We start from the raw sequence: 27,925 nt of genomic DNA on the forward strand, positions 1-27,925 counted from the left end.
AATTCAGTGTTTTGTTCCTACATGCATGGGCAAACCTTTCTGGTTACAATTCTGCATCATAACATTATAAAAATATGTCCATAAGCAAGTAGGAGATGTTTTTTAAACGTTTTTGTCAGCTAATTATTTCCCTACAGACTGGCGAGTGCCACAGGGTATGTATGATACGGTAGGTACAGTATGTTGAAGAATGGATTTTGAAAAGCACTGTGATGAAATTACAAATCAGATCTCGCCACATGATGGAGTTCCTTTATTCTTAAATCCAATAACTGTCTGCTGGGGAAAGTGATAAGTGATTGAATGGTGAAAAGTCACAGTGGTGATTGTTTTTCCTTGAAGTATACTTAGCTGATGTTTCAAATCAAAGTCTTTATGCAGGCTCTTGCTTTCACTCAGTCTAGTTGAGCGCCCTTTAGCCAAGCCCAACATTTGCTCATCCTATTTCATTTTACCTCTGGGCTTGTATTGCTTCTTTGTACTTTATATTCATTACTAGTACAAAGCAACCTCCATTTCTCATGTGAATGCAGTATACTACAGTGGATATACATGCTGTATAGCTTGAAGGTAGGAAAATAAGCCATACTACCTGCAGATGTTGACATTCTCAAAATAACTGTGTTAAATAAGCCTACAAACCAGCATGCACATGTGCCTGAACCACTTAGATTAGTATTATTCTCACTTGATCCACTCATTTGCAAAGTGCCCTAAATGCAGTCTAGGTGATCTGTTCTCTTAAGGTTATTGACCCCTCCTTCTGCTCATGAATAAATGACTCAACAATTTATTTCACTCTTGTTAACTCTTCTTCAGAATTAGAAAATTCTTAGGTTGGAAGTGACCTTAATTATAATCTAGTTTCAACCCCCCTGCTGTGGGCAGGGCTGCCCCCCAGCATGTCATGTTGCCCAGGGCCCCATCCAACGCGGCCTTGAACGCCTCCTGGGATGGGACACCCACAACCTCTCTGGGGAGCCTGTGCCAGCACCTCACCACCCTCCAAGTAAAGAATTTCCTCCCAGTATTTAACCTAAATCTCCCCTCTTTTAGTTTTAAAACTGTTCCTCCTTTTCCTGTCACTATTAAACTGTGTAAACAAACAAACAAAAACCTCTCTCCTGTATAACCCCCCCTCAAGTACTGGAAGGCTGCAGTGGGACTTCCCTCAAGCCTGCTCTTTCTCAGGCTGAACTAGTTCAATTCCTTCAGCCTTTCTTCATAGGAGAGGTGCTTTAACCCCTTACTGCAGATGTTTAGAAACCCTAACCTGTTAGGGCATAGAACTGTGTTAAACAGACACAGTTTTCTAGTACTATATTCTCAATATGAAAGAAAGATGAAGATCTCTAGGGTGGGGTGCAGCAGAGGTCTGATGCTGTACATGCTCCAATTCTACCTGCAGATTTCAAGAAAGTGAAGGTATTCTTTTTTTCCTTTTTCAGATCAGAGTCAAAAACTTGGTTTTCCGCAGTGATGTTTGTGTGGTCATGCTACTTGGTGCCACTGCAGCCATTTGTTTTGCTGTGCTATTTTGCTGTATGTAAATACAGCCATCTGTCTGTGTTCCCATTCTGACCTCTACCAGAAAATGAACTATGAACACCCTAGTCCTAAGGCAGTGATCCACAAATGCTGTTCTTCCTTGTAATACAGAAAATAAGTGTGTTATTTTTTGAGAGGATGTGTGTGTTTGAGTGCAAACACATTCATTTGTATAATGCTATGCATTCAAAAACATTCTTCCACTGGTGCCTGGGAGGTCTTTAGAGGTCATGGAAGATCAAAGTCATGTTTGGGACAACTGAATATCTGTATGTGCTATATTAAGTAATGGAAGGGTTCTTGTTTGAGAATTGATTTCTGAATACTGTTGCTATTTTAGCTGAATCTTGTTTTTCCCTGGCTACTTCTGTTCTGTATTATGTCTGTACATGTGTCTGGCACTAGAAAGTGTTTGATCTTTTCTGTAGGTCGTGCAAGATGTTTGATGTCTTTTTGTTGACTTTTGAGTGTAAGTAAATAAATGATAGAATCCCCTGTGGCCAAAATGTCTTAACTTTCATGTATATCATTGTGGTCAATTATAACGCAGCAAGCTGTGTTAAGTTTCTCTGTAATTATAAAAATCAAATATGTAACGTTTTAATGGAAGGCAGATTCGTGAACTTTGTAGCTCTGGTAGGGACCTGATTTCTCTGGCCAGAAGAGCAAGAGGCAGTGGAGAATGGAAGAGTGGAGGTAAACAGAGATTGTAGGGAAGTTTACTCAACATATTACAATGTTTTCTGTGCATTTTCTCTAAAAGTCAAGTTTACCTCATGTAATTAATCATGCATCCTGTGAAATCCGTTCACTTTCAGATATTTAATAACATTTTCTCTGCTATTTTGTTGAGCCCACTGAGCCCTGTGTAGCCTACTGAGAAGCTGTCAGTTTTAGTTGAACTTGCTGAGGGACTCAGGTGTGAATGCTGGGGAAAGTATAAGAGTTTAATCTGATTTCTAGTGCATTTTTTCTGTCAGATGCAGTTTGTTTTCACTTTGAATCTATTGAAAATTGTCACTATTAATGTTACGTTTTCTGTTAAATAAGTTAAAATAGGCACTCCAATTAACTATTTCAGTTGAAGCAGGAAAGATTGTGTGGTTCAAGAACAAAGGAACAGCACAACTTCTTTCTCCAGTCATTTTCTAATAGATTATAGCTGTTCTGATTTTATTTTGCTAATGTCTGTATGGAAACGGTATGCAATAAATACTGGAGATACTTCTCAAAAAATGGAGTTGCAGCCCCCCAGCCTTTGCAAGGTTATTTCTTCAGTTTAAAGATTTTTTTCAGGGAATTTGTTCCAAGGGAAACTTTGAAATGCTGTACTGTGTCCAGCATGGGTTAATGCATACTGACTTCTGAAGTCCTATGTAACTCAAATAACCATCTGCAGTGATAGATCGTGTGCTTGGAGGCTTATGCTTTAAGCTATCCAAATATCAGATAATCCTAGGACATCACAACAAGAGGTGCAAAGCAGGTTTTATGACTTAATTCTTTCTGTTTCTGTTGCTTATACAGACCATTTGTATTCTTACTGTTGCCAAAATCCTAAACATCTTAGCAGTTGAAGAGTTTCTGCTGTGTTTTGCATTCTGCCTAGATAGGGAACATGAAAATAAAACTTCCTCAAGCTTGGGACCATTAGGAAGTTCAGTTATGAAAAATACATTTATCTAGTTATTGTTTAATCCAGATTTCAGTTCTGTGTCAATGATAGTACTTCGATTTCTCTCAAGACAAGTTAGTATGGAAACAAGTACAATGTGCATAAACATAGATGACATTCCTGTGTTGTTGTTTATGGTCAAATGAAAACTGATGATAATGTGGCATGAAGCCACTGAAGGTAGTGGTTTATCACTTGTTTACAACAGGTCTTGGTTTGCTCCATAGGACATGCAAAATCTCTGTGCTGGGGCTACCAGCTACGATGAAAACAAGCAGCCTCAAGTGTTAATGGATTTGTTCAGGCTTTACAGTGGTCAAGAATGCAAAGTCTTCATATTCAAATGTGAACTATCAGTGCAATTCAAATAGTGGGATAGTATATTCTTAATCTTCCTGGTCCCTATAGGATTAGAGTTTGTGTAGTTTCCTCAGCAAATTGCTTGTTTAAGAGAATCTTGCCAGAGTTTCATATCTTTAGGGAGTAGGAATTATAGTGCTTCCTTAACAGGAAAAAAGCTTAGAACTCAGTTTTTCAGAAGATCACTTATGAATTAAAAGCTTGAAAAAAGCAAACCTTTATGAAAGGCTGGAGTATTTTCAAAATCTTCTGCATACAATTAAAAAATTTTGCATTACTTCAGAGTTGCATAAGGATTATCTACATTGGGAATGTTGGAGAGATATTTAAGCAATCTTTCTTTTTTTGAGATTTATTTTTTTTTCCACTGAAGGGTATTAACTGAATGGAAGAAAAGAGGAATTGTGTCCTAGAGGTGTACCCATTAAACTCGTGTTTAAAAAAGAAAAAAAAAAAACAAAACAGTACTTAAATGTCTTCCTGCAATATCAGTCAGAGACAGGATATGTGTTGCTTGACAAAGTGAAGCTTAAAGAAGGAATAGGACAAATGATCCAGTGGGCAGTCTTGGTCTCCAGAAATGAGAGTTCAGTTTTGGTTTAACTGTAGACTTCTTGTATGAATTTCTAGCAAGTCACTGAGTCTAGCTTCTGCCTTTGGGAGTATCTCTTTTTACAGATGGGGAACTGTCTCAGAAGAGTGTTGAAAATAAAATCCATTAATGACTATTATACTATATAAATTCCTTCAATACGCTGAAACTTGGCCATAGCTTCATTATATTTTTTTTCCTCTGATAGTATATTAGTTTTATGAATGATTGCCTTTTGTTTCCCTGAAACAAACTATCAATGTCCTATGTGTGCCTAAGTTTTTCAAGATTGGTGCATTTTTCCAGGAGTCGTTGTACCAATCTCAATGCCTACAACATAAGGTTGTAGGCATTTAAACTACTGGTTTAAAAAAAAAGTAGGAACTTCAGATTGTGCTGTATGCATCTTTTGTTGTGAAATGACATTGTACAGTCTGCAGTTTTTTTGAAGTATAGTTTAATACATAGATTGAAAGAAAATCACATAGCTTTTATTCCAGTAGTCTGACTGTTTTGGAGTATTTATGCTGTTATGTTTCTAGGCATTCAATTATGTTTTATGCAAAATTAGAATTGAATCAGTCCTTTCCATTCTGTGCTGGCTTTTATCCGTGAAGGACATGAGATCATAAAGTTTCTCAACAGTTTGGGGGATTCTACTGTTCTTGAGAGGATGAGTGATGGGTGTTCTTCTATACAATAGGTCAGCTGCGGCAACTGAACTGCCTGCTCCTGGCAGAAGTACCAATTCATGTGACTTATGAGGGATATTTTATAAATATGTAAATAAAAATGTCCATTTCGTTTTCATTGGAATTAGAATATTTTAAGACCAGAAAATCTTTCCTTTGTAAAAGAGAATCCCTTTTTATAAAAAATATATTCTGCTTGGGGCATCAGCAAAAATTCTGTATTGAAATCATTAGGCAGCATTTTCAGCCATGTGATGCATAATGGAAACTTCTGTTCATTGTGCCAGTTTTTCCTCTTAAAGCTGTTCGTGCTTAATAAATGAGTAGAAGGGAAACTTCATGACGATGGTCATCTGCTCCTTCAGCTGCATGATTGTTCTGCAGAGTACTGCTAGGGTTATGTGTGCATATGCAGGGATTTTAACAGCATCAAGTACTTTACTGAAAGCTTAACCAAACAGTATGTAATGCTGATACAGAGTACTAGACATGCATCTTTAATACAGCCATCTGTTGAGAACTATCGCAGTTTTTTCAAAAGCTGCCCTCAGCACAGACATCAAAGTCTATCCATCCACCTGTGCTTCTGATCTTCTAACATTTTGCATTTAAAACTGGAAAAAGATAGGAGAGAGACTTCAAGATCAGTAGCTTTATTTAAAACAAAAATTAAAAAAAAAACAACAAAACAAAAAAACAACTCAAGCTGCCAGTTCAAAAATTAAAAATGTCTTTATTCAACATTCAACACTTTATGAATTAACAATTGACTGTACTTTCATTTTCCCCTCCTCTGAGTAACAACAGGCCTTGCTAACACCTATTTCCTACTTCATCTATTTAAAATACAGCTGCTGAGGTAATTTTTCTTAGTATGTTGGTCCGATGACATCAGAGCTGTGAATTCTTCTACTGAGCTTGGGTGTCTGTTACAACACATGTGGAAGTTTCCATCTACACTGTACTCCACATGCTATGTACAGGGTCAAATTTTGAGGCTCCTTTTGCAGAATCTCATTTATGAAGAAAACCAATTAGTTCTTGGCAAAACAATTCTGAGATTACGGTCAGTTGTGCATTTGTATTATAAATAAATGTGATATCCTCCCCTGTGTGATGTAGTAAGTTGTCTGCTTATTAAACTTCTGAATTACCATCATTAACAATAACATTGAAGTTGTGGTTGTCAAAATGATCAAAGTTATCTGAGCTCTGGTTCATATGCTCATTTACTTGCTAATTTGCAAAGATGAACTGAATGGTCTCCCAGGTTATTAATGGGAATTAGTGTTCTCTTGATTGTCATAATATTCCAGCCCAGCGCCATTCCCTAAGGTCACCTGTGACTTCAGAAGCATCTTTGCATAGTTGGTGTCAGCTGAGCTGGCTGGCATTGGTGCAAGGAGACCTACCTTCCCTGTTGCCATTGGGCAAGAGGAAGTGGAATATGGTGGTGATGTGAGGGTACATGTCGTCTGCTTCTGACTGTGAGTCCCAGGTGCTGCTGCATTGGATTAGGGGAGGCGTTGGGCTCCTGCAGTGGACAGTGAGGAGCTGCTAACTGACAGCACTGAGGTGCATGCTTTCTCATCTGACCTTGTCCAAGAGGAGCTGTAGTCCTTCTATGTTTCCACTTGAGGAAAGAAGGGGCCTTCTGGGGGTACATCCTTTCTCGTTTCCTTGCTTGCTTCTGCTTGTTGTGCAGCAGACTTCATGAAGCCCTAGGAGCCAGGCCCACATCGCAGCCTGGCCTCATGTTGCCCAGTGTTGGGGCTGCTCTGCTCCTGTCTGGAGCTGTGCAAAATGGAACAGAACCTGGCAGACAAGGCCACTCATGATTGAAGTGCCCTGACATGCAATGCAATTTTATGTGTGCTTTACTTACCAGAACAGAATGAAAACATAAGGTTAATGAACACACGCTGGCTTCGCTCAGTCTGCAATTGTGTGAGGTCTGCAACATGGCATTCAGAGCTATTGATTGTGTAGTATTTTAGTAAGAGTTTAATTTTTGAGGGATGAATGACTACAAAAAATGCCTATAATGTGTGGGACACCATTAAGAGATGCAAAACCAGCAGTGTGTGGAATTGGTGATGTGTGTAAAATACATAAGGACTATAGCGAGAACTTCATTGCTGTACCTAAAGATTTTGCAGGTTGTAAGAATTAGCATTTAAGTACTTCAGTTTCATACTGAGAACCCACAACTCTCACTGAAAGCAATCTCCACAAAAGCAAACTCGTTAAAATCTACCAGCGGCAAAAATAAATGAATTTTGCATTTCAGAGAAAGAGGATAAAGCATGTATTACTTTCTCCCAGTAAGGATACAAAGGGAGTATTATAAACACGTGTTAAGTGACCACATGACCTGCGTGTGTTAATTTTTACCCCTGTTCTTCCACCAGTGCTGATCTATCTTGCTGAGATCTGAATAGGTTACAATGTTTTTCACATTTGCATAGCTGGGCTTGGTGTAAATTACAGTAAAAAAACAAAACAAAACAAAACGAAAAAAACAACTTGATATTGCTATTTAACTTTCTTCTGTTATTCCTGCCACACAAAAAATTCTATTTCCAAGAACAGTGTTTTAAATGTTTGATTTGTAAAAATTCACTGGGTTCAAGCTTTCCAAGTACTAAGAGTACTTGCTTCTTTTTTTACTTCAGAGAGGTGCAGGGTCCTCAACACCTATGTGCAAAAGGAGACTCTGTTAGTAATAAACTGTAGACCTGCTCATAGCTTGGCTTCACAGGTTTTGGAAACTTTGGGTTTCCTTGCATGTGAAATCATCTTATCTGGGGGCCACTCTAAGTTTTCTTTTAATTCTCTTCTTGATTGCAGATTGACTTGGAGCCAGAAGGGAGAGTGTATGTCATCATAGACCTTTCAGGATCGTCAGGTGAAGGTAGGGACTTTAAATATTTTTTCTTACACTTTAATGAATGGCATCTTCCAAGGGCCTCAACAACAAAAGCATTAGAGACAGTTCTGTTGCTAATGCCCTCTTAATCTGCACAAGCTTAAGTTAAGGTGAACACATTTTGATGTAAATGCTTGTGAGTCAATGAGCAGTTCAAGTTCATCTTAACCTATAATCATTGTTGGTAACAATACCAACTAAAAGTGCAGTAATTAAATGAATCGTTTAGAATTATTGATTCCTAGAATAAAATTTCAAATTCTTAATTTTCTAAGACTGCAACCCATTATATAGGTAGAAATAATGAGATATCATGGGGGGGAAATGTGTTTATTTGCTTTTTTAAATTACTGTAATATTTATTTTTCCTCTAAATGTTTTCTTTTCCAAGTAAAATAATGAGTGCAATGTTGTAATGATAAGAGGTATTTTGATTTTTAGTACAGTAGTGGAATGTTGGGGAAAATGCAGGAAGATGCAGGAGAAGTATTTATTAATGTAAGACGCTTTTCTGTTGTTTAATTGGCATCATAGTTGGATGGTACATGGCAAGAATAAGAGTTCATGAAGAAACAATGTTGTGTATTGGTCATGTCCCTGAAGACAACCTGACATGCTGAAATGAGGATGGCTGGTTTGGATGTAGTTATTTTAAGTGATGCTATCTTAACAATTTTCCCAAGTAGCTCATAGAGCTCAGCTAAACAAGTTTCAGAATATTGAAGGAAGTTTCATGTAAACTCTGACAGCAGCTGGAATTGGAAATGGCATGAAACAACATTATTCTGATACAGTTAAGTAACAGTGGAGGAATGTGTTAATGGTATTGATTTGTAAGATGCGTTGGCAAGTAAGTGTTCTTCCAAGCTTCCATTTATAGTTGGTTGATACCCAGGCAAGCACAGCATTACTATTCCATCACAATATGTGTTCAGGTCTGTTGGACCACTGAAAGACAGGAAGAATGGTGTTTTGTTGTTCTTCAAATGTTGTTTAAAACTCTTTAACCTTTTGTGTGGAGGGAAAAAAAGGCTATGGTAATGTCTCCTATGCTATGTGGTGCATTACCCCATAACAGCTTAGAGCTACTTGGAAAGAAATCTGCAGAGCTGAGTTTGTTTTTACTATGTTATTATTGAAGGGGAGCATAAAAACAGAAGAGCTCCTATGGAAACAGGCCTCTGAGGAAAAAAGCTTATGAAAAGTTGCCTTATGGGAAGACTGAGACTTGAGTTAGGTGAATTTGGTAGAACTCTAGAGAAGTTGTTTCACTTACAAAATGTAGTAGAAGTAGTTTTAGAGCTTTCCCACTGAATCTGAGTAACCATGGAAAAGCTTTGTAAAGAAGCATTGCTAAGTTCTCTAGAAGAGCTATGGTTTTCCTCACAAGTGAAAGTGAATCAGTTTTGTACAACAGTCTCTAAACTTCTTTTATGGTGTTTTGTTAATAACACTAATGAAATTCTATTTTTTAGATGGCTTTATTAGGGCTAAGGCCTATCTAACTCTGAAAGTCTCCTCTGCTTACTGTCTTAAAGTAAAACATCTAATTTTAACATAGCCAGTGTGCAACATAACGCTATTTGCTCTGCAGTAAGTAAACATTTGTTCACACAGACTCACCCTATTGTTTCAAAAATGCCAATTTAATTTGATCTCTCTACATACATATCTAAATATGCGTGTAAATAGAATACATCTGGTATAGGTTGCTCCAAAAGTAATGCCTCCTATTTATTTCAAATGGAAACTACAACTGATACAAAGAGCATAATAACACTCTTTGATAGAACAAATACTCAGCTACAGAACAGTATTTTTCAACCAAGTCACCACTACTAGCTATGCATTTTTGCCAGTAATGAACATGGCGTTCTCATGAATTCCTGTGCCAGCAGAGATGCCCCACTGTCACTTTCACCACTGTTGAAATGCCACCCGCCACCTCACTGTGTTCACATCCACTGTTTGATCTCTGTAAATGTTCAACAAGTGTCAACGAATGTCAGAGGAGGAATTCAGTGACACACATTTACTTCATGTGCACATCCATGTCAGACGCCATTTTGTCAGACTGCCCCTCTGCTGCCATACGTCCCGTGGCAAAAAAGTATAACAGAATATTGGTGGAAAGGTTCAACCTCTGCTGCCATACCACCCACATCCATCTCTGATGTTGTGGGCCAATATCACAAAATTGGAGACAGTACTTTTGGAGCACCCCTTATATTTTTGCATTTTAGTGGGACTGTTCATTTCAGTTGAACTGTATATGTTGAATATAAAAGGAGCCTAAGTTAGACTAAAATGATAACTTCCAGCTGGCTAGTGTTGGTTGAGCTGTTTGCTACTCTTGATCTAATTTGTTAGCCAGGGCCTTGGTTTTGAATTCCAGTCACTGCTGCAAAAGGTATCAGAGAAAATAGCATTCTCTACATGCTGCATGGATCTTGACATAAAACTACAAGTGCTTTTTAAATATAAATGAATTTTTTAAAAATCAGAAATATTTTTATTTTAAGTTTTAGAATTTATTGGCAACGGTCTTCAAAATTTGGTGGTATCCCAGAGCTTGATGCTTCAGCCTATTCAGGCAGATTTCCCTCTAAGTTAGTTTTCCCAGTAGAAGACTGTGATGGGCAAATGTAACAATGTCTGGGTCTACATCTAAATCCACCTACTCTTTACAAACATACAATTTGGGATTTCCAGCATTACTAAGTAACTGCAATTAAATAGGAAGCCATAGGAACTACAAACTGTCACCCAAACACGTACGAGTACCAAGCAAATCAGAAAGGCACTTAATGGAAGTTATCAAAGATTGGAAGTGCCTACACTGAGAAGGTGCACAATACTTTCAAGTAGGAACTATGCACTCTAATTAAATGTGTGTATCTTGCTAGGTCTCTTCCTGAGTGCTTGAAATCTTAACTACTGTAAATGTAGCTTAACGTTTATCTGTGTGTTTAGGAATTCAAGCTTGCCTAGCTTTGTAATCTATGGTCGTATAAAACAAACAGTGTATTCTCAGACAGTTCCTACTGAATCTTTTAAGTCCGGTTATTTTTAGTGTTTCACATCAGATTCTTGAGGGGGAAAATGTCAATTTAGAGTGAAAAAAAAAAATCTATAACAATAATTTGAGTTGGGAGAAACAATCATGTTGCATGTTTCTTAGTATTAGAAATAGAATTGCCCATATTTTAGAATGGGCAATAAAAGGACAGTGGCCATTGAGATGTACTGTATTCTTAGAAACTAATATTGTCTTGTCATTCTGTGCACTGCAAGTTGGGCTTGGATGTATCACACAAAAGAAATTTCTAAATTACCAGCTTTGAATAATGTAGCTTCAGTTATTTGGCACTTCTAAAAGATTTTAAGATGGAAGTTCTATTTTGGTAAATTAGATTAATCCATTAATATGGACAGAAAGCTTTGCCTGCATTTAAGTTGCCCCTAAGAAGCAACAGCCCTAATTCTGCTGCTGAGCTCCTATGTGAATAAACTGCTATATAAATTAATTTTTTTACGTAAGATCCTAAAAGATGGCTGAAGAAGAAACATTCTTGCTTGTAGTATATCCTCAGTAGTTTAAGCTTTTTTACTTGATATTGAAAGAAAACATCATTACCATATGCCTCTTAAAATTAAATTGTCCCATGATCACAGCTGCCAGATTGCTCATCCCTTGGCACAACTTTCAGTTGTATGGTAAAATAATAAAAACAGCTCATTGTTATAAGCTGACTTCTTCAGCAAAAGTACACAACTTCTTCCAACTCTAAGTGAAATCGTTCACAGACTTTCATCACATGTGTACAGAAAAAATGGAAATGTGAGAGATTACAAAAGGAGGTAAAGAGTACTTCTGCCTCTCTTTGTCACATTGCTTGACTTACTGAGACTCTGTTAGATACCGATACCGACATCTGGGGTATATTTTTAAACTACTGAAAGAAGGGTTGAGTTGTTGGATTAGCAACTTGCAGTTTTTTCTTATTCTGAAGACAAGCTACAAACCCACAAGCACTTAAAGAGCTGTGTCAGCTTCTCTTTCCATTTCCTGTATTGCGAAACTTCCTTTAGAAGCTGCCTAGAGAAGCAGCTCTACCATAGCAGTAACACTGCACTTGCGAGATACCTGAAAAGCCCAGTGATTTAGATGGCTCTCCACTGGATATCTTGCAGCAGTGCCAACTCTCAATGTTCAAATCTCAAGGTATTTGGATTTGTTTGGAAAATGCCACTTTCTGGAACTTGCTCCCATTCATTTCTAGAAGTTGAAGCAGATAAAGGTTGGAAAGCACAAATATTCAAGTCTGAGAAATGGATGATAAGTTACATAAAACTCAAGCCCAACAGAAATGTTTTTATCATCTTCTCTTTTTTTTAACTAATGCTGTTTTAAATCTTGCTTATTGCTTTGGAATGTTTGTTCTGCACTGAGGGGGAGGATGAGTAGCTATTCATTTTAGCAGTCTTTTGTAAATTCCATAGTAGGAACTGTCTGGCCCACATTCTGAAAATAAAATGCTGAATGAACTGTTTATCACACTGAAGATGATGTTCTCTAAACTTAGAATTTCAAATTTTCTGCAAAAACTCAAATATCAGCATAGTGTGTTTTCCAAACCAATCCTGAAAAATGTTTAGCATGTTTTGCTGATCTGGATATAGAAAGAAGAGGGAGAGAAAACAGCTCTTAAAATACATTTATATATTCCCCATTTTCGTGGCAACGCTCCAATGGTAAGGGAATAGGAACTAAGCTCCCTTCTAACTCTGTCCATTCTATCATTCTATAACTGTTTTCATTACAGTTGTGGCCCAGCTCTTTAAACTCTCTATACCAAAACTGATCTGCAAGGTTCTTTAGCTTTTAGAGATTTGTTTCATTTAAAACGGCTGTATGCATTCTGAGTAAATATGCAATTATTTCCCATGGATGCAAACAGCTGTGTCAGTGGAAAATTCCCAAGTACAGATACAAAGGTATCCATTCACAGGTTAAAATAAATGTGGCAGTTAATTAGTAAAGTCCATTTACACAAGTATTTGATTATAATTTTAGTGTTCCTATTGGATTTCTTATAACGTTGACAAATAACTGTCCATTGAGAACTTAAAAAGATATTTTAAAAAGAAAACCCTGTGGTCAAATAGAAAAAGCACAGCTTCTGTAGGCCTGACGCAGTGTGCAGTAGTATTCGTTGGAATTTTTTATTAACTTCATTGGACTTTGTATTACACAAAATGCAAGCACATAGGATCTTTATTAAAGAATAAGCACTTCTAAAACTCTGCCAGATATTTTGCCAGACTTGCAAACAATCAGTCAAGTTTGCTATTAACCAAACATCTGGTAACTCTACTTTATATACATACACACACATATATATACATATACAGTGTATGTGTATATATATATATGTAGTTGTAAGAAAGATGTTTATAATAGATTAGTGTTTGTAAGTAATTTCCTTGGGAAAGGTCTATCGTATCTATTCTGTTTTCTTCACAAATTCAGTGTAATGATTGCAAAGGTTTTTTGTCTTATATCTTCAGCTTCTACCAGGGCTGTGGATAAGAGTATGTCTGCTTATTAGTATTTGGATGAACAGGAGGCTCTTATAAACCATGCTGTCTCTTCATTGCTGATCTGTGTCCAAGGTCATATTGATTTTCTATACTAATTCAGTATTGCTGTAGCATAGACATTATTTCTAGGCTGAAGTGCACTCGTTGACTTTTTTATTGACATGTTTGGCAGTACTTTTTTTGGTCTATTTCAGTGTTTATAAAATCTTGTGCATGAAATTTTCTGAATGATTTCAGAAACATTTAGGAGCTAGCTGATTGCGATCCAAATACAATGTGAACGTTTAAAACATAAGTAATGCAATGACATTGTGATTCAATTCATAAACTGGGATAGCAGATGGCCATCAAATGGGAAAAAAGGTAAATTGCCTGAGGAATGATTAAAAACATTTTCAATAAACTCAGTTTTATATAGTCTGAAAGACAGATGCTACTATATTTAAAACTTGTGACCTCGTTGCTGCATTTGTCATTGTAGATTTCTTATTTCTTCAGAATTATTGGCTCATATATAATATATCCAGTTACTTATGGTAGTTCTCTATCAACTTATAAATTAAGTTCCATTTGTAATGTGTCAATATTGAATCAGTAAATGCAGAATGACTTGCAGAATAACCTTGACAGGTTGTGAGGTTTTTTCTATCTGTGTTTATTATAGACAAAAAGTAATAAAAACTTGAGAACTATGCAAGACTTTTCCTACTTAGTATGTCTAATCAGCTGTGATGATTATTAATCATTGTTAGATGCTCAAATTCACAGTATAAAAATATCTTTCTATACAATTAAAGATCCTTCACTTTAGAATGGGCAGTTAAATTCCATTAAATGCCACAGCTCCTGCTGGAGATGGTAGGTACTGCAAAAAGCAGCCTGTTGTAAATTCTGGGCAATGTCTACAAACCGCATACTCACAGAAAGATACACCTTCAGGTATGTTATTCTGCTCAGATTCATCTGCTTGTAAGGCACTTGCATTTCACAGGATGAAGATTTTAAGGTCACACTTTACAACAAAGTCTGTTAGATTAAATAATGGTAGTATTTAGTGAATACAAATGATTTTGTGTAGGTTGATTATTTGGCTTTTTGCTTTGATATATCCAACAGCGTTCTTAGACTTCAGACACTAGATCACACATTCAACATTTAAGGCAAAATATATGAGTAGAAGAGGTTTCCCAGTACTTTAACTCCTTTGTCCAAAGGCTTTTGGTTTGCTAGTGCAAATGTTGCTGATTGACATATGCTATAGTAGAACTTACAGTGTAGTGACCCATAACCCTCATGCTTTTGGTAGAAACAGGAAAGAAGGACAGAGTCACTCAATAACTTAACTGCGTAGACCTTTATGTCTCTTATTTTGGAACTCAAAATTTGAGCATGCAGCACATGTCCTTATCTTCCTCTGTCTTTTAATGTCATGGAGGAAGGTGATGTGTTGGAACTGTGCTGGAAAGAGACAGAGGATGCTGGTGGTTACTGTTACAGGGGCCAGGGAGAAGCAAATGGGGAGTCAGAGTGCTGACAAGTCCTTTGCTACTTCTGTGCAGTAGGTAGGTGGAGCAGGAATAATCTGTTCAAGTGGATCTGCAGTGGCATTGGAGCAGACAGATTTCTTCTTCCAGGGATAAAACGTAAAGGATCCAAGGAGTAAGAATTCTGCTTCATGTCTGGGAAATTGTCTACATAGATTCAGCAAACAACTAGAACTTTTACACTTGAGACTGTGGCTTTTTCTGAGAGTTAAAATAATCTGGAACGATCTGAGCAGGACCAAACTGAATTGTCAGTGCTAAGGTATGGTGTCTGACTTCGGTCACCTGACTCAGGTAGATTTATGAGTTAGAACTTTTCCACTCATGCAGCCTTCCCTGTAAGGAATATTTTGTGCGTGGGGATATAAACTTTGTAGTGACTGTATTTTATTGCTTTTCTCCTCTTTTGATGTGAAGCAAAATATATAACCAGAGAAACTAGGCAGATGTTTGCTTTCCTCTGCTCTGTCTCAGTATGGATTCTGCGTGCAGTGATTTTACTCATAGCCTGGGCAAAGGTAGAGTACTACAGTGTTTTCAGTTTTCCTCCAGCACACTTTCTTGTTTCACAGAAGCAGAGCAAGTAGTAGTGTGAGAGCCAACTTTAAACATAACCAGAAACTCTGTTTTCAAAATTCATTATACAGCGTGCCAGCTGAGAACCTATTTCCTTCGAAGCTTTGGTTTTATGTCAGTAGGATTTAGAAGTTTTTTTTCCTATTCAACTAGTCGTGTTTTTAGCACCAAAAGATCATAACTTATTCAAACCACAGGTGAGGCAAAAAAGATAAAACCAAGGACATAAAAGAAGCTTAAATTCCAATTTTTGAAACTTTTCTTCTGCTATGCTTTCATTCTCTCCTCTTAGGGAGCATAAATCAAAATTATTACTAATGTCTTTTCTCTTGGATTTTATTTGATTTATTCTTAGAATTACTCTTTGTTGAAGTGCAAAAGCTTATTTCAAGAATGAATTTGTTTTATTTCTTGGAGCTATTCACTTATTTTATGACAATATTTACAACTGTAAGAAATCTTTGCTCAGCCAGATCATGAGTTTCTAGTCAGCTGTTGTAAAGCAAACAAACAAAAACCAGCTGAGATTCTTGATGGTTTTGTTGCTTGTTAATCAACAAATTTTAACAAAGTTACAGCTATTATAAGGGCAATGTGTACTTTCATACTAAAATAGAAAACTGAGGATTATGATTCTGAACTAGAACATTTAAAACAATTCTGAAATAAAATTTTAACTTAATCTAACAGACTTGGGAAAGCAGATTTAATGTCAGTAGACATCTCATTTCTCTAACACTGGTGAATAATTAAATGTTTATGGGGTAGGTGAGCCATACATTCTGAGATAAAACTTCACATGTTGTTAGCCAAGCACCTGAAAACAGGTACATGCCCATTTTTACCCAAATGAATCAAAGGAGGACAAATGAAATAGTGTGACAATCCATGTAAAGTTCTTTGTACGCTCAAGTTAGGCTGTCCTCAGTAATGGCACAGGCATTTGGTTAGGAAAATGAACCATACAGACTAACTAGATCTCTTTAAAGAAATTGATGCAAATGCAGATCAGCACTTGGTGACAATTCAGTTGGTTGGTGCACTAAACTTCTGAACTGCAGTGCTCAGTGAACAGGCACTCCAAAGGGTACTTATGCAATTTCTGTGGCAAATACCTTCCCAATGAACATTTTTGCATGGATTTATAGCCATCCCTTGGATTGCATCCAGCTAGCTGATAGAACATCTGGTAAGCATTGTGTTTGTAATAGGCCCTTACTGTACAAAGCTGGCTTGAGTTTTTCAGGCAAAGATCGATGACCTTTTCTTGGCAGGCTTCTAGCTGTTTGCCAAAACAAGTGCTTCACAGAAAGCAAGACACTGGGAGTTTTAAAGGCTCCTTTGTCTTGTACTGTAAGAGTTTGTGTTTTTTTTTAAGGAAAATTACATAAGACTGTAATAGTAAATAATAAATAGTGAATCGTACACGTATAATGATCCCTAAATGATGTCTGTCTTATCTCCACTAAGGTGGTACATACATTTGGTGTTGTTTTGTTGCTTTTTTTCCCTTACGAAATTATTCAAGGCCATTGGAATAATCATGTTTAATATTGCCACTGCATATATGTAGGATGTTTTTAAAATGTGAAAACTATCAGATCAAAAACTGTACTGGTGTTTTTGCTTCCATTACATACAGAAGCTAGTAACAAGACTTGGAATAAAAATATGTAGTTTTTGAAATCTGTATTTGTCTAGCTCTTTCATAAGACACAGTAGGCATAGATTAACCCGTCACTCATTGTCTAGGATGACATATGGTATGAAAATACATTGATATTGTAGTTCATATGCATGTCTTTCTTTTGTAGTTTCTTTGTTTTAGTGCACTTCATACAACACAATGCCTATACTCTGTTAAGATTTGTTTGTTTTCTTGCTCTACCTAGTTGCACTTATTTCAGTAGCATGCTCTGAATCAATCTTCACCTGTTTGCCCCCCCCACATCTCCCCCAGTAATAGTCAACTCTGTTTATTCTTAGTGTCATTGAGAAAAATGTCATAGCACAGTCCATTTTGATTAATTGATCAGAGGCTTAATATATGTGGTAATGCACAAGTTAAAGATGATTCTAACTCTATTCCTGGCCATCCCATGTATTCATGAAATTGTGAAAGTTTGGGGAATGTTAACTTTTAAATATTATTAAGCAAATGTTTACTGTCTTTAGCACAGCGTAAAAATCTCAAGTCTCAAACTACATATATTTTTAAGTATAGTCCTGAGAGCTTTAAATATTTATAAGTACAGCTGGAAACTGAGAAAAGAATTTAGGAATGTTCCTTTCAATAGAGGTTCAAAATTTGCATACAGTTGAATGTTTGTTCCATGAATTCTTTGCAAATAAGCATAAAGGAAAGAATGGTAATATATTAAGCTCAAGTAAAACATTTTTTTGTGTTCTAAAAACTACATAAAAGAATAATTTATCTATTGTTTCTTAGGTAATAGCCTCTATTTCTGACTTAAACTTCTTAGAAATACTAAGCAAGTGGACTAAAAGACAGCTGTATTAACTGTGCTTATTTAACACAGTATCTTAAATCATTTCAGTCATTTGCACTTTAGGTTTAGGGAAAATGAACAATATTCAAAACCCGTGGCGCATAATTTGGAATTGTAGTAAAGATAAAGCACCAGGTGAAACAATACTTCATACTTATTCTACAAGTCAGCAAAATATATTACTTTTGTTTTGGGATGATACTCATGAAATAGAGTGAGTGTCCTAACAATTAGAGATGAAAATGAGAGTAATAAAGCCTCCTACTCATGGAAAACCCTTGTCATTAGTGAATGTGGCTACCATTAGGAGGGACTCAGACTCAATTATACTTCTGGGCACTTGGTATCATTAAATATGGATTTCTTTGTCTTCTTCAGTGTTAACTTTTTCTTTATAGTATGGGAGAATAAAATAAACTATAATTTGAGTACTTTGTAGGTGAGAATTACTAGGTCAAATAACTAAAAATATTTTACATTAAAAATAGCTAAAAGCTGCAGATAAAAGAGCAGTAGTTCAGACATTGGTCAGAATCTTTGTTGCCAGGTTCTACACATTACCTTTGAACAGTCAGAAACCGTTTCTTATTTTTTATAACTACAGATGAGTTCATAATTTGCTAGTCTTTGTGATGAATCTTCAAGATGTATTGCTCACTAAATGTGTGGGTTGTATAATGCAAAAGTAGAATGCACTGGAACTTCATTATCCCAGACTGTTGTGATGTGGTTTTGTTTTATTTTCTTATTTAGAGATTCCCCTAACCATAATATGTTCTCAGAAATCCTTCTGCAAATGGATCTTGGTAGAAATTAGTATAAATACTGTATTCATGCTTGTAGTACTGTCAGAATGTAGTATGGTTTTATAGACCTGCGAATCTTTCTTGTTTCACCTTTCTGAAGATCCCTCACTCCTCCTCACATTCCTGCTGATGTAATTGGGTGGAAAGAATAGGAATACTCTTGTAATTGTGTGTAGTATGTAATAGGAGTTACCTCTAGATTACTGAGGTTGAGCTTGTGCAGTTCATTTTTTATTGGTACCTTTATCCCTTCCTCAGTTTATTTTTTTCCTTTTCCTCTACTATAAAATTTTCATGGATGCTATCTACCCATGAACAGGAAAAAAATATTTTGCCACTGTAAAAGGCAGTTTCTGCATATAAAAATGACTGAACAGAGCATGTATGTGTTAGCTGCAAGTTTAGGATCTGCTAAAGAAAATCACAGAGAATGCAAGGTGCAAGGCTGGACAAGAAAGTTCAAGTCCATTTATCATCTCTGGATTTTCACAGGGCCTATACTAAGGAAAGTATTGCAAACGGTGATTGAAGCAGAGATAAATACTCTGATTTAAATGTTACTTAGTCCTTTGTCTATTCATCTTCATGCCAGCACTTTCATTTTACTTTCATTATTTCTGATTTTAATCTCCAGTAACAATTTTAGTAAGTGAACTAACTGAAAGTTACACTTCCAACTACTCCATGTGGTCCGTGATTTCCTCGATACTAGCTGGAAGGTGTAATTTTTGTAACACACACACTTAACCATTAATAAATGGCAAATCAGTATCCAAATCTGGGACAAAATACTCAACCAGAATAAATCTGTGTTTTATTAGCTCCAGTTTTCATCAGTGTGATTTCTTCCTACAAGGTACTGTGGGGAGTAAAGCTCGGTTATATAACGGTGTTGTAAAGAATCACTGAGGCATCCTCCCTTTCTTCTTAATTCTCTGTTTGTAATTCCCAGATCAGTACCAGGAAATTGTTATCTTTCCAGTAAATTCCCAAGCATATGCTTTTCTTTTTACTAGACTCACTGGTTTCAAAAAATCTTTAGTGTACTTTTTGTTGTTAGTTTTTTCTTCTTCGTGCCATCGTTTTGGGAATCTCTGCTGCAAATGGTGTTGCTTAAAGGAAACATCTTGTGTTGCAATTCTTGAATTTTCCATAGTAAATAGCAGTAACCTGGTGTGCCAGTTTTTTAGAAAGGGTACCTCTGACTATAATACTGAAAACAGCCATATTTCTCTCTTTTTCAGAGCAATGTAATTGCTGACATTTGCATGACAATATCATAATGCAAGAAAGAACTAGAAGGGAAGAAAACTTATTTTCCCATTTAAACTCCCAGTGAAACTTTGTGAAAGTATAATTTCAGATTTTAATCAGGGTGCTTAAAAATCTACTTCAGTCTTTATTAAAAACATTGTGCAGTCTATAATTATTGTATGACAAAGAATTGAAGCTATCCTGTTTTCTTTTTTGAAAGAGTGCCAGTTTAACAGTACAGTTCTCCTGATAAGGACTTTATCGTGGGCTTGGCAAAATTCAGATGACTACTTTTTTTTTTTTATCTTCACATGAACAAACTTTTAGAGTCAGAGGTCAAAATACCAAGATCAGCTTTGAGGCTTTCCTTTAGTGATGAGTTTTTTGCAAGAATAGTGCTGCGCATTTCAGTAGATTAAGTAAATAAGCAGTTTCCCACCACCACCCCTGCATGCTCAATGAATATTATATTCAAAAGTAGAGGTCACAAATACTTCAGGCTTTTGTACGTCTGTGTGAGATGCACATGGGAAATGTACTGAAGGGAGAAAAAAGGAAGCAAAAGTTCTCATTGAAAAGAAATGCAGTAAGCAACATTTAAATAGCAGTTGCTTTTAAATTCCAATGATTTGAGTTTTCTGTTCTGATTTACTAGAGTGATCTGTATGTCTGCCATCTTGACTTTGGGCAAAATGCTTCTGTGCATCAGCAGATTTCTCTGGGAAACAAGAGTACTTCTAACTATTGTGCTGCAGGGCTACTGTTAATAAGTGGAAGTTATCCTTGAGAGAAAGAGCTTGGTAAATACGGGAAGAGGACTTGAGATTGAGATTCATATCTTGTTTTCAATTAACTGCCTACTCTTCATTGAAAGAGTAGAGAAAAAACACTAAAGGTGATGTAATGCACTTGTAGTCATTAAGATACAATTTATCCCTATTTTAGAATCCCAAATTAACTTTTAGTTTTTTACTTTTGTTTGTTAAGAATCCATTATTGATTAACATGTTTTGCTGGCCATAGTTACTGAACTGATCTTCTGGAAGGGGCATGGTGAAGAGTGGGAGAAAAAAGTCCTCAAGTGTCTACTGACAGCCTTCAGCATTCAATAATGAAAAATTTATAATTATAGGTTTAAAAAAAGCTGTCATGCCTGGTCTTTACTGTTAGTGAGCATAACTTTTGCGTGTTTGAGAAAGGTCAGACACGTAACATGCATAAGACATATTTTACTACTTCATTTATTCATGGGATGGATTCATTGTCAGAAACCATATTTCTTATTTAAGGAGCTGTATCTGAGAGATTTCTGACAAAATAATGGATACATCACTGAAAGTTACTTAGCTTCTCCTGGGTAGATTAAGCATTTCCCTTATCTGTGCTTAAGTATTTGACAGTTAAATAAGGATAACATATCTTGTTCTTTAAGTATTTTTCCTAATTTTCTAAGTTGGAGAAGAGAAAGGAGATTTCACATAACTCAGTAGCATCTTGTTGGATGTCTTCTCTGAAGTATGCTCATAGACTTTCCTACTAAGTTTGCCAAACTGCTTGGCACACTGAGATGTGACCCTGCTTTTCATGTCTCTGCTCTTTGTGCAGTTCTCATTACTTACAGATTCCTAACTTACACTGCTCCAGAAAGGCTGGCTTGAGTTATCAAGGAGCACGGTCTATGTTTCTGTATGCTTTTCAGATTTTCCATATATCAAGTGAATCCTGGGCCTCAAGAAGAATCATTAGCATTCTTAGCATGAGCTGGACTGATAACTTGGATTGTGAGGCACACTTACAAACTAAGAACAGCAACTCAGTGAAAGATTTCAAGGATGAAATACACACAACTTCCCTCTGTGCCAGCTTCACTACACATAACAAACTGTAGAAAGCATTGGAGTGTTTCATTTCATTGCTAATGACTTTGGAGAAGAAAGGTTTTAAGAATCCTGAGATCATTCATAGATAACCTGGTGCAACTAATACTGATCAACACAGTCTACAGTGGTTTTTGTGCAGTGGTAGTATTTTTCAAGGGTACAAGATTCCTGATTCCTATTTTAACATATAGTAAGTATAAAGAAAGCAGTTTCCCTTTACTGTTTATACAGCAAATATAGAGGCTATAAAAGTTGTATTTGAGGAATTGCATCTTCTTCTTCATTTATTTTAACTAAATAAAATATCAGAATTGGTTTTTTTATCCAACTCTGTTGAGTTGCAAATACCAGATGCTGTTGAAGTCTCAGCTATTTTGTCACAGGATTTTATCTATATTATAGTGATTCCTTCAACAACATGACTACTTCTGAAGTTATCAGTATTAAAGGAGTGCACAGAAGACTTCAAATGGATTGGATTTTGCTATAGCGCAGATGAAAGTGAAGTTATTGCAGCATTTTCTGTCAGAGAAAATTTGGATAATGTGAGGCATCCAGTATTTCATCTGTGGTTTTAATGAAATCAATCCAGTTCCACTGGAACATTTTTACATCAATAAGAGATTTGGAAGAGAACATGGAAAGAGTCCAACCTTCCAGTTTCATACCTACGCTAAAAAGACTAAGAAAAGAATCTGTCCTTAGACATCTGGAATCTATTTTTCAGTTTGCTGGTTTTGATGTTGAGTTTTCTTTTCATTCATTCTTATGTTCTGTATTCCTGGGAGACATATGGTTGAGATTTTTGTTAATTAGAAAATGGAAGTTTCTGTTAAGGATTCTTCATTATGAGAATAAAGTTAAATAACGACATTGTTAAATTCAGTAGGATGTAAATTTTCTTAGTACTTTTTTGCCTTCTTTTCCATTCTAGTCCTGCTTCTTCAAATAACAGTTGAGGATTGACTTTGTAGGTTGGGATACATCTTTCGCAGATGAGCTGAACTTTAAAGTGTGTTGTTTAAGATTAGGTAATTCCTGCTGGAAATGTTTTTTGTTGTTGTTGTTATTTATTATTATTTATATTATATATTATAAATAATAATTATTATTTAAATTTACTGTTGCTTTTGTGTTGTTCTGTAATCAGTGCCTTTCCAGAAGGTCATTGTGTAAGAAATGGCACAGAGCTTCAGTAATTGTGATGAAAAGATGTTTTCTTTTAATTTTGTTATGTTTCATTTAAAAAAAAATTGTTTCCCTTTAGCAGTCTCTGTGCAAGCACAACTACATATAAATCAACTGTAAAATGTCAAAACTTGTTAAAATCAACAGAAGTCTGATTGTTATCAGTTTCTTTTCTCATCTCTAATTTAATAGGATTATGCACCCTCATTAGGTGTTAAAAGCGTAGTACTGAAGAACTCTCTAATGCTTAAGTGTAAAGCACATGATATCATTGTTTGCATAAGTTCAGCTTACTCTAGTGTGTCCACAGGGCATTATCTTTCTTTTTTCACATAGTGTCTGTTCTTGATAACTCCTACAGAAGCCAGTGGAAAAGTTGTGGTCTCTTGAGGCAAATGCCTCTCTATGGAAAGCAGCGAGGAACTGAGGTTTTTTCATTTTGTTCATTAGTTTCACTGGTATGTAACTACCTGTCTCACTTAAATTCTTTTTAAAAAATCTCATCTGGTTTCTGCCTCTGCAGACACTAAAGCCTGACTCTTTCCCGTGGTTTTCTGCTTATGTGGGGTATGATTACATGCAGCTCTTTGTGCCAGTTCATGAGTTGTGTTGTCTTCTACTCTGAATGCTAAACCAAACAAAGCTTGCTTTATGCTTTGTTTCAATAAGAGAGAGAGAGCAGATGACCATTAATCATGTTGTTTGAATTTACAACTAAGAATCAAAGTCAAGCTTCCTTTACTCCTCATTAGTGTAAGATTTGATTGAATTCATTATCTTGCTGACTGCTTGCTCCATTACTGTGTTCGCTTGCTTCCTGCTGTGCCGCTTATCCAGTCCCAATGTGTGTTACTTCCCCTTCCACTTCCTGCCAACTTCATTTCCAGAAGTGCAAACCAGCCAAAGTCTGAAGTCCCTGCCCAACCAGCACTGACTCTTGCTGAGATACTGTTATTTGGAGCTGTAACTTCTTGTAAATTCTTCCTTGCAAGGTATCTTTAAAGCTTGCTATACTTACAACAAATAATAGCAGTTACGTGTAAGATAGAATCAGCTGAACAGCACAGTGGAGTTTTGGTTTCTCTTGGAAAGGTTACTGAAATTAACAATTGACTGCTACAGGGTGAGGCAACCACGCAGTCCAGGCAAACTATTTATCTCTGTTTAGAGGTTCAGTGTTAGCAGAAATTATCTCTGCAAATTGTAATAATTCTATTTTTTAAACAAATATTAGGGATGAATTAACCTGCCTTTATGTGCTGACAATGAGGCATGGAATTGCTCATCTAAATCAACACTTTCTGTATGTTTTGCATTTGAGAAGGTAAACAGAATGCATAGGAAAAAAAAAAAGATTGAGTAGGTTATACTCCCCCATTGTCAAAAGGCCATCCAGTTTACAAAAACAAAATTAATCTTACCATTCAAAAGATGCTTTAAAATATTTTAAAAATATTTTCCTAAACTGGCCCCATCAGTGAAAATAGGAACAATTATTTACAAACTGAGGCAGACGGAGTGATCTTGAACAAAAGAGTGTTTCAATTTTATACTGTGTGCCTTTGCATATGCAAAAGCCAGATAGGAGGAGCTGTGCAAAGTGAGATAGGAGGAAGATGCAAAGTGAAATTATACGGCATTTATATGTTGATGTTTTGTGTTGTTTTTTGTTTAATTACATTTAACTTTAAATTCTCTTAACTGGAAAATGCTAGAGTACACAAAATAGACCATTACTAATTTGGTCAGTTTTGAGCTGTTGCACCATATTGTGCTCCTTTTTAAATATCTGTGCCCATCTCAGATCCATTTTGCACTTTGAAGCCCCATTACGTTCCTCTTCATTTGAATGAAGAAAATCTAAGCAATTTATGTCCAACTTGTATTTCCATCACAGCTGGTGACAAACCTGCAGAGAAAGCACTTCCTTTTTTTGAAATCAAGATGGCTTCATCTCAATATTTAAATTGTTTTCTGAATAATAACACTGTTTTCTAAGACTGGGTTATCTACTTTTGCTTCCTGTTTCTGTTTACGGCCTAGAGGTAATTCTTATATTGTCTGTGGCAAAAACACTTAAATAAGCTGTCTGAAAACTAAATAAAAGGCTAAAAGGAAAACAGACGACAGCTAAGAGTTTTTTAAAGGTCAGAAGCATGAAAAGCTGGCTAAAGTTTAAGCAGCAAGTGACTCTGCAGCAAAATATAATGTGTTTGTAAAACACTTTCTGTATTTTATCAGCACCCATTATTTTAGGGTATTAAAATAGTTTTACGAATGAGCTGCAGGACACGAGGTAGTGTAATTTAATGGTAGAGTGTATTACATAAACCATGATCTTGACAGTATGATCTTATTCCTTCTGCTGGTATAGTTCATGCCCTTTATGTGGAATGCGGCCCAAGATTTCCTGTGTATGGTAATAGCTGCATCTACATGGCATTTTTTTTTTATCTTCATTGAATGTTATATATGTAGCATCATTAGGCTTTACAAAATCTTCAGAAGATGCATTTTTACATGGGGAAACTGAGGCAGAGATGCCGTAATTCCTCTGGGACTGGGAGGATTATAGAAGTAATGAGTTAGTGAGTGAATACAGGACTTGGGAAGCTGCCCCAGCAGAAAAGTATTTGTGACTTTGGACAAATCATCACTCTGTGCTACACATCAGTTTTGTCTGCGAGTGTGAGCACTACTCTATTATTACATTGGGCGGCCAGGGATAAAATACATGGAAAATTGAGTCAGGCAGATAGGGTTGCAAAGAGGCTGGAGCGTGCCGGAGCTGAGATCGATTCTCATGATGCCTGTGCTGACAGCCCTTAACTCAGACAGTCAGGCACTGAGAAGAAAAATGCTACATGAAGTTAATAATGTCTGTATTGGAAGGTAACTGACCGTAGTCTTTTAATTCCTTCTGTTACCAAGAAAGCTCTTTTCTGGAAGGAAATATCATTAGAAGCTTTGGTTTTATTCAGTTTTCCCATTTCAGTACATCAGAGCCTATGGCTAATAGCAAGAGCTTTATTTATCACCTTAGACCACCAAGAGGTGGTCAGATCTCCAAAGAAGAGTTATGTTCTATGTGCCAGACACTGGAGCTGGTGTTCAGATCTATAAAGGAAGGATATCAGCTACATGCTGTTTATTATAATCTTAAATGAAAACTACAGAATAATCTGTATCTGAAGTGCTGTGACTTTAAAGCTGAATTTCTGAATTGCATACATAGATCATGTAAATACATATCTAATTATTCTGTCGGTTGAGAGAAAAAGCTATTGGTCCATGTTCAGTTTTGTTCTACTTCCTTTTCCTGTTAGCTGTTGACAAAGGCTGAGACAAAGGTTTGGCTCTCAGATTTTTTCCCATAGGATCAGCCATAGGGAGCTTTTTCAGTTTTTCTGTTAACGCTTTGTTTCTTCAGAGACACATTAAGACCTACAGTATGATTTATCTGTGACCCCCTTGAGGACAAAGTCAAGTTTTGGATGTCAATTCTTGTAGTAATATTGATGGGAAGGTAATTCATTTTGAAGCTATTGAATTATGGCTGAATCTCTGCTGAGGATCTGAAGCTGGTCCTTATTGAGCAGGTGGGAACTGCTGATGTACAAGGTGCAAATCTTTATTGTGCACATTCTTTAGGATATGTCTAAGTTTATGATGCAAATAGAGAAAAAGCAGCAGCTTAATTAACATCTAATGCTAATTAGTTATAATATTTTCAGGTATTTTTAATAGAGAAGTAGTAGAGCGTCAGATCAACTCATTCTTGCCAAGTCTTTTATTCTTTTGTTGTGCACCATAATGGAAGATACAGATGGTTCAATTTCCACACTACATTACTTGAAAACTCTTGAAGAAGAAAGCAGCTGATTATGAAAATAGCTCAACATCCTTTCATGCTGCAAAAGGTGATGTTTGAAATTGGCAGCATGTATGTTTTTAGGAGGTAGAAAGGCAGTTCTTCAGATCCTTGCTTGACTACTTCTTCAGCCACTTTTGTAAGGAGACTTCAAATGCTTATTCGTATATGAAATATATATTTATGGAAGAAAACAAGTTTCTTTACGTTATAGAAGAATTACTTTTTAAAAGTGAAAATTCTTGCAGCAGTTTGTTCTGCTATTGTTATTCGTAATTTATACATTGTTAATGTTTGGGTTGAGGTAATTCAACACAGTGCTTTTACCTAAACAAAGTTGCATTCATCGATAGTACAGAGAATGGATTTTGATTTGTCATTGATTAACTGTCTTAATGCATTTGCATCAACTGAAAAATGTGCTGGCACATGCAAAAACACAATATCGCTCCAAGTAATTTTCCAGCCCTCTGTGTTTCAGTGGTTGGATGGCATTTAAGGTAACTATGCAATGTAACGGATGCTGATTTCATCCTATATTTCTGTCATGGTAACGACTAATAGTGCTGATAAAAGGCAGTTGTGCATTTGCCTAGGGCATGGAAAACTGACTCTCCAGGGAGAACAGTGCTGTGATGTCAATGCTGCCTGCAGTGCAGGGATTCCATCAGGACTCCTGCCTTGAAACAGCCCTTGCCTTTATGCACCACTTCTGTTCTGATGTACAGGAGGAATCCTGAATCCTTGGCATGTCTTGCTGGATTAAATTGTCATTGATATTATAAAAAAGCAAAATCTTCAGATTGGAGGAAAAAAAAAGAAAAAAAAAAAGAACTGCCAACAATCTTTCCCTGCTTTTGATACTGGAGAATACTTGGGTGGCCTGTGTGGAATCA

The 27,925-nt window shown here is 36.3% G+C and overlaps 1 protein-coding gene across 2 annotated transcripts in view; it reads left to right on the forward strand.

The window, feature by feature from the left end:
• The window catches only part of PRKCE (protein kinase C epsilon), a 279,822-nt gene that overhangs the window by 90,081 nt on the left and 161,816 nt on the right, over positions 1-27,925 (forward strand). For both annotated transcript variants that reach the window (XM_419464.8, XM_015283823.4), the window contains exon 2: positions 7,718-7,781. In XM_419464.8, coding sequence (XP_419464.3) covers positions 7,718-7,781 — 64 coding nt within the window. The remainder of the gene's footprint in view (positions 1-7,717; positions 7,782-27,925) is intronic.

This window comes from Gallus gallus, chromosome 3 (assembly GCF_016699485.2).
Source record: "Gallus gallus isolate bGalGal1 chromosome 3, bGalGal1.mat.broiler.GRCg7b, whole genome shotgun sequence".
NCBI classification, from domain to species: Eukaryota; Metazoa; Chordata; class Aves; order Galliformes; family Phasianidae; genus Gallus; species Gallus gallus.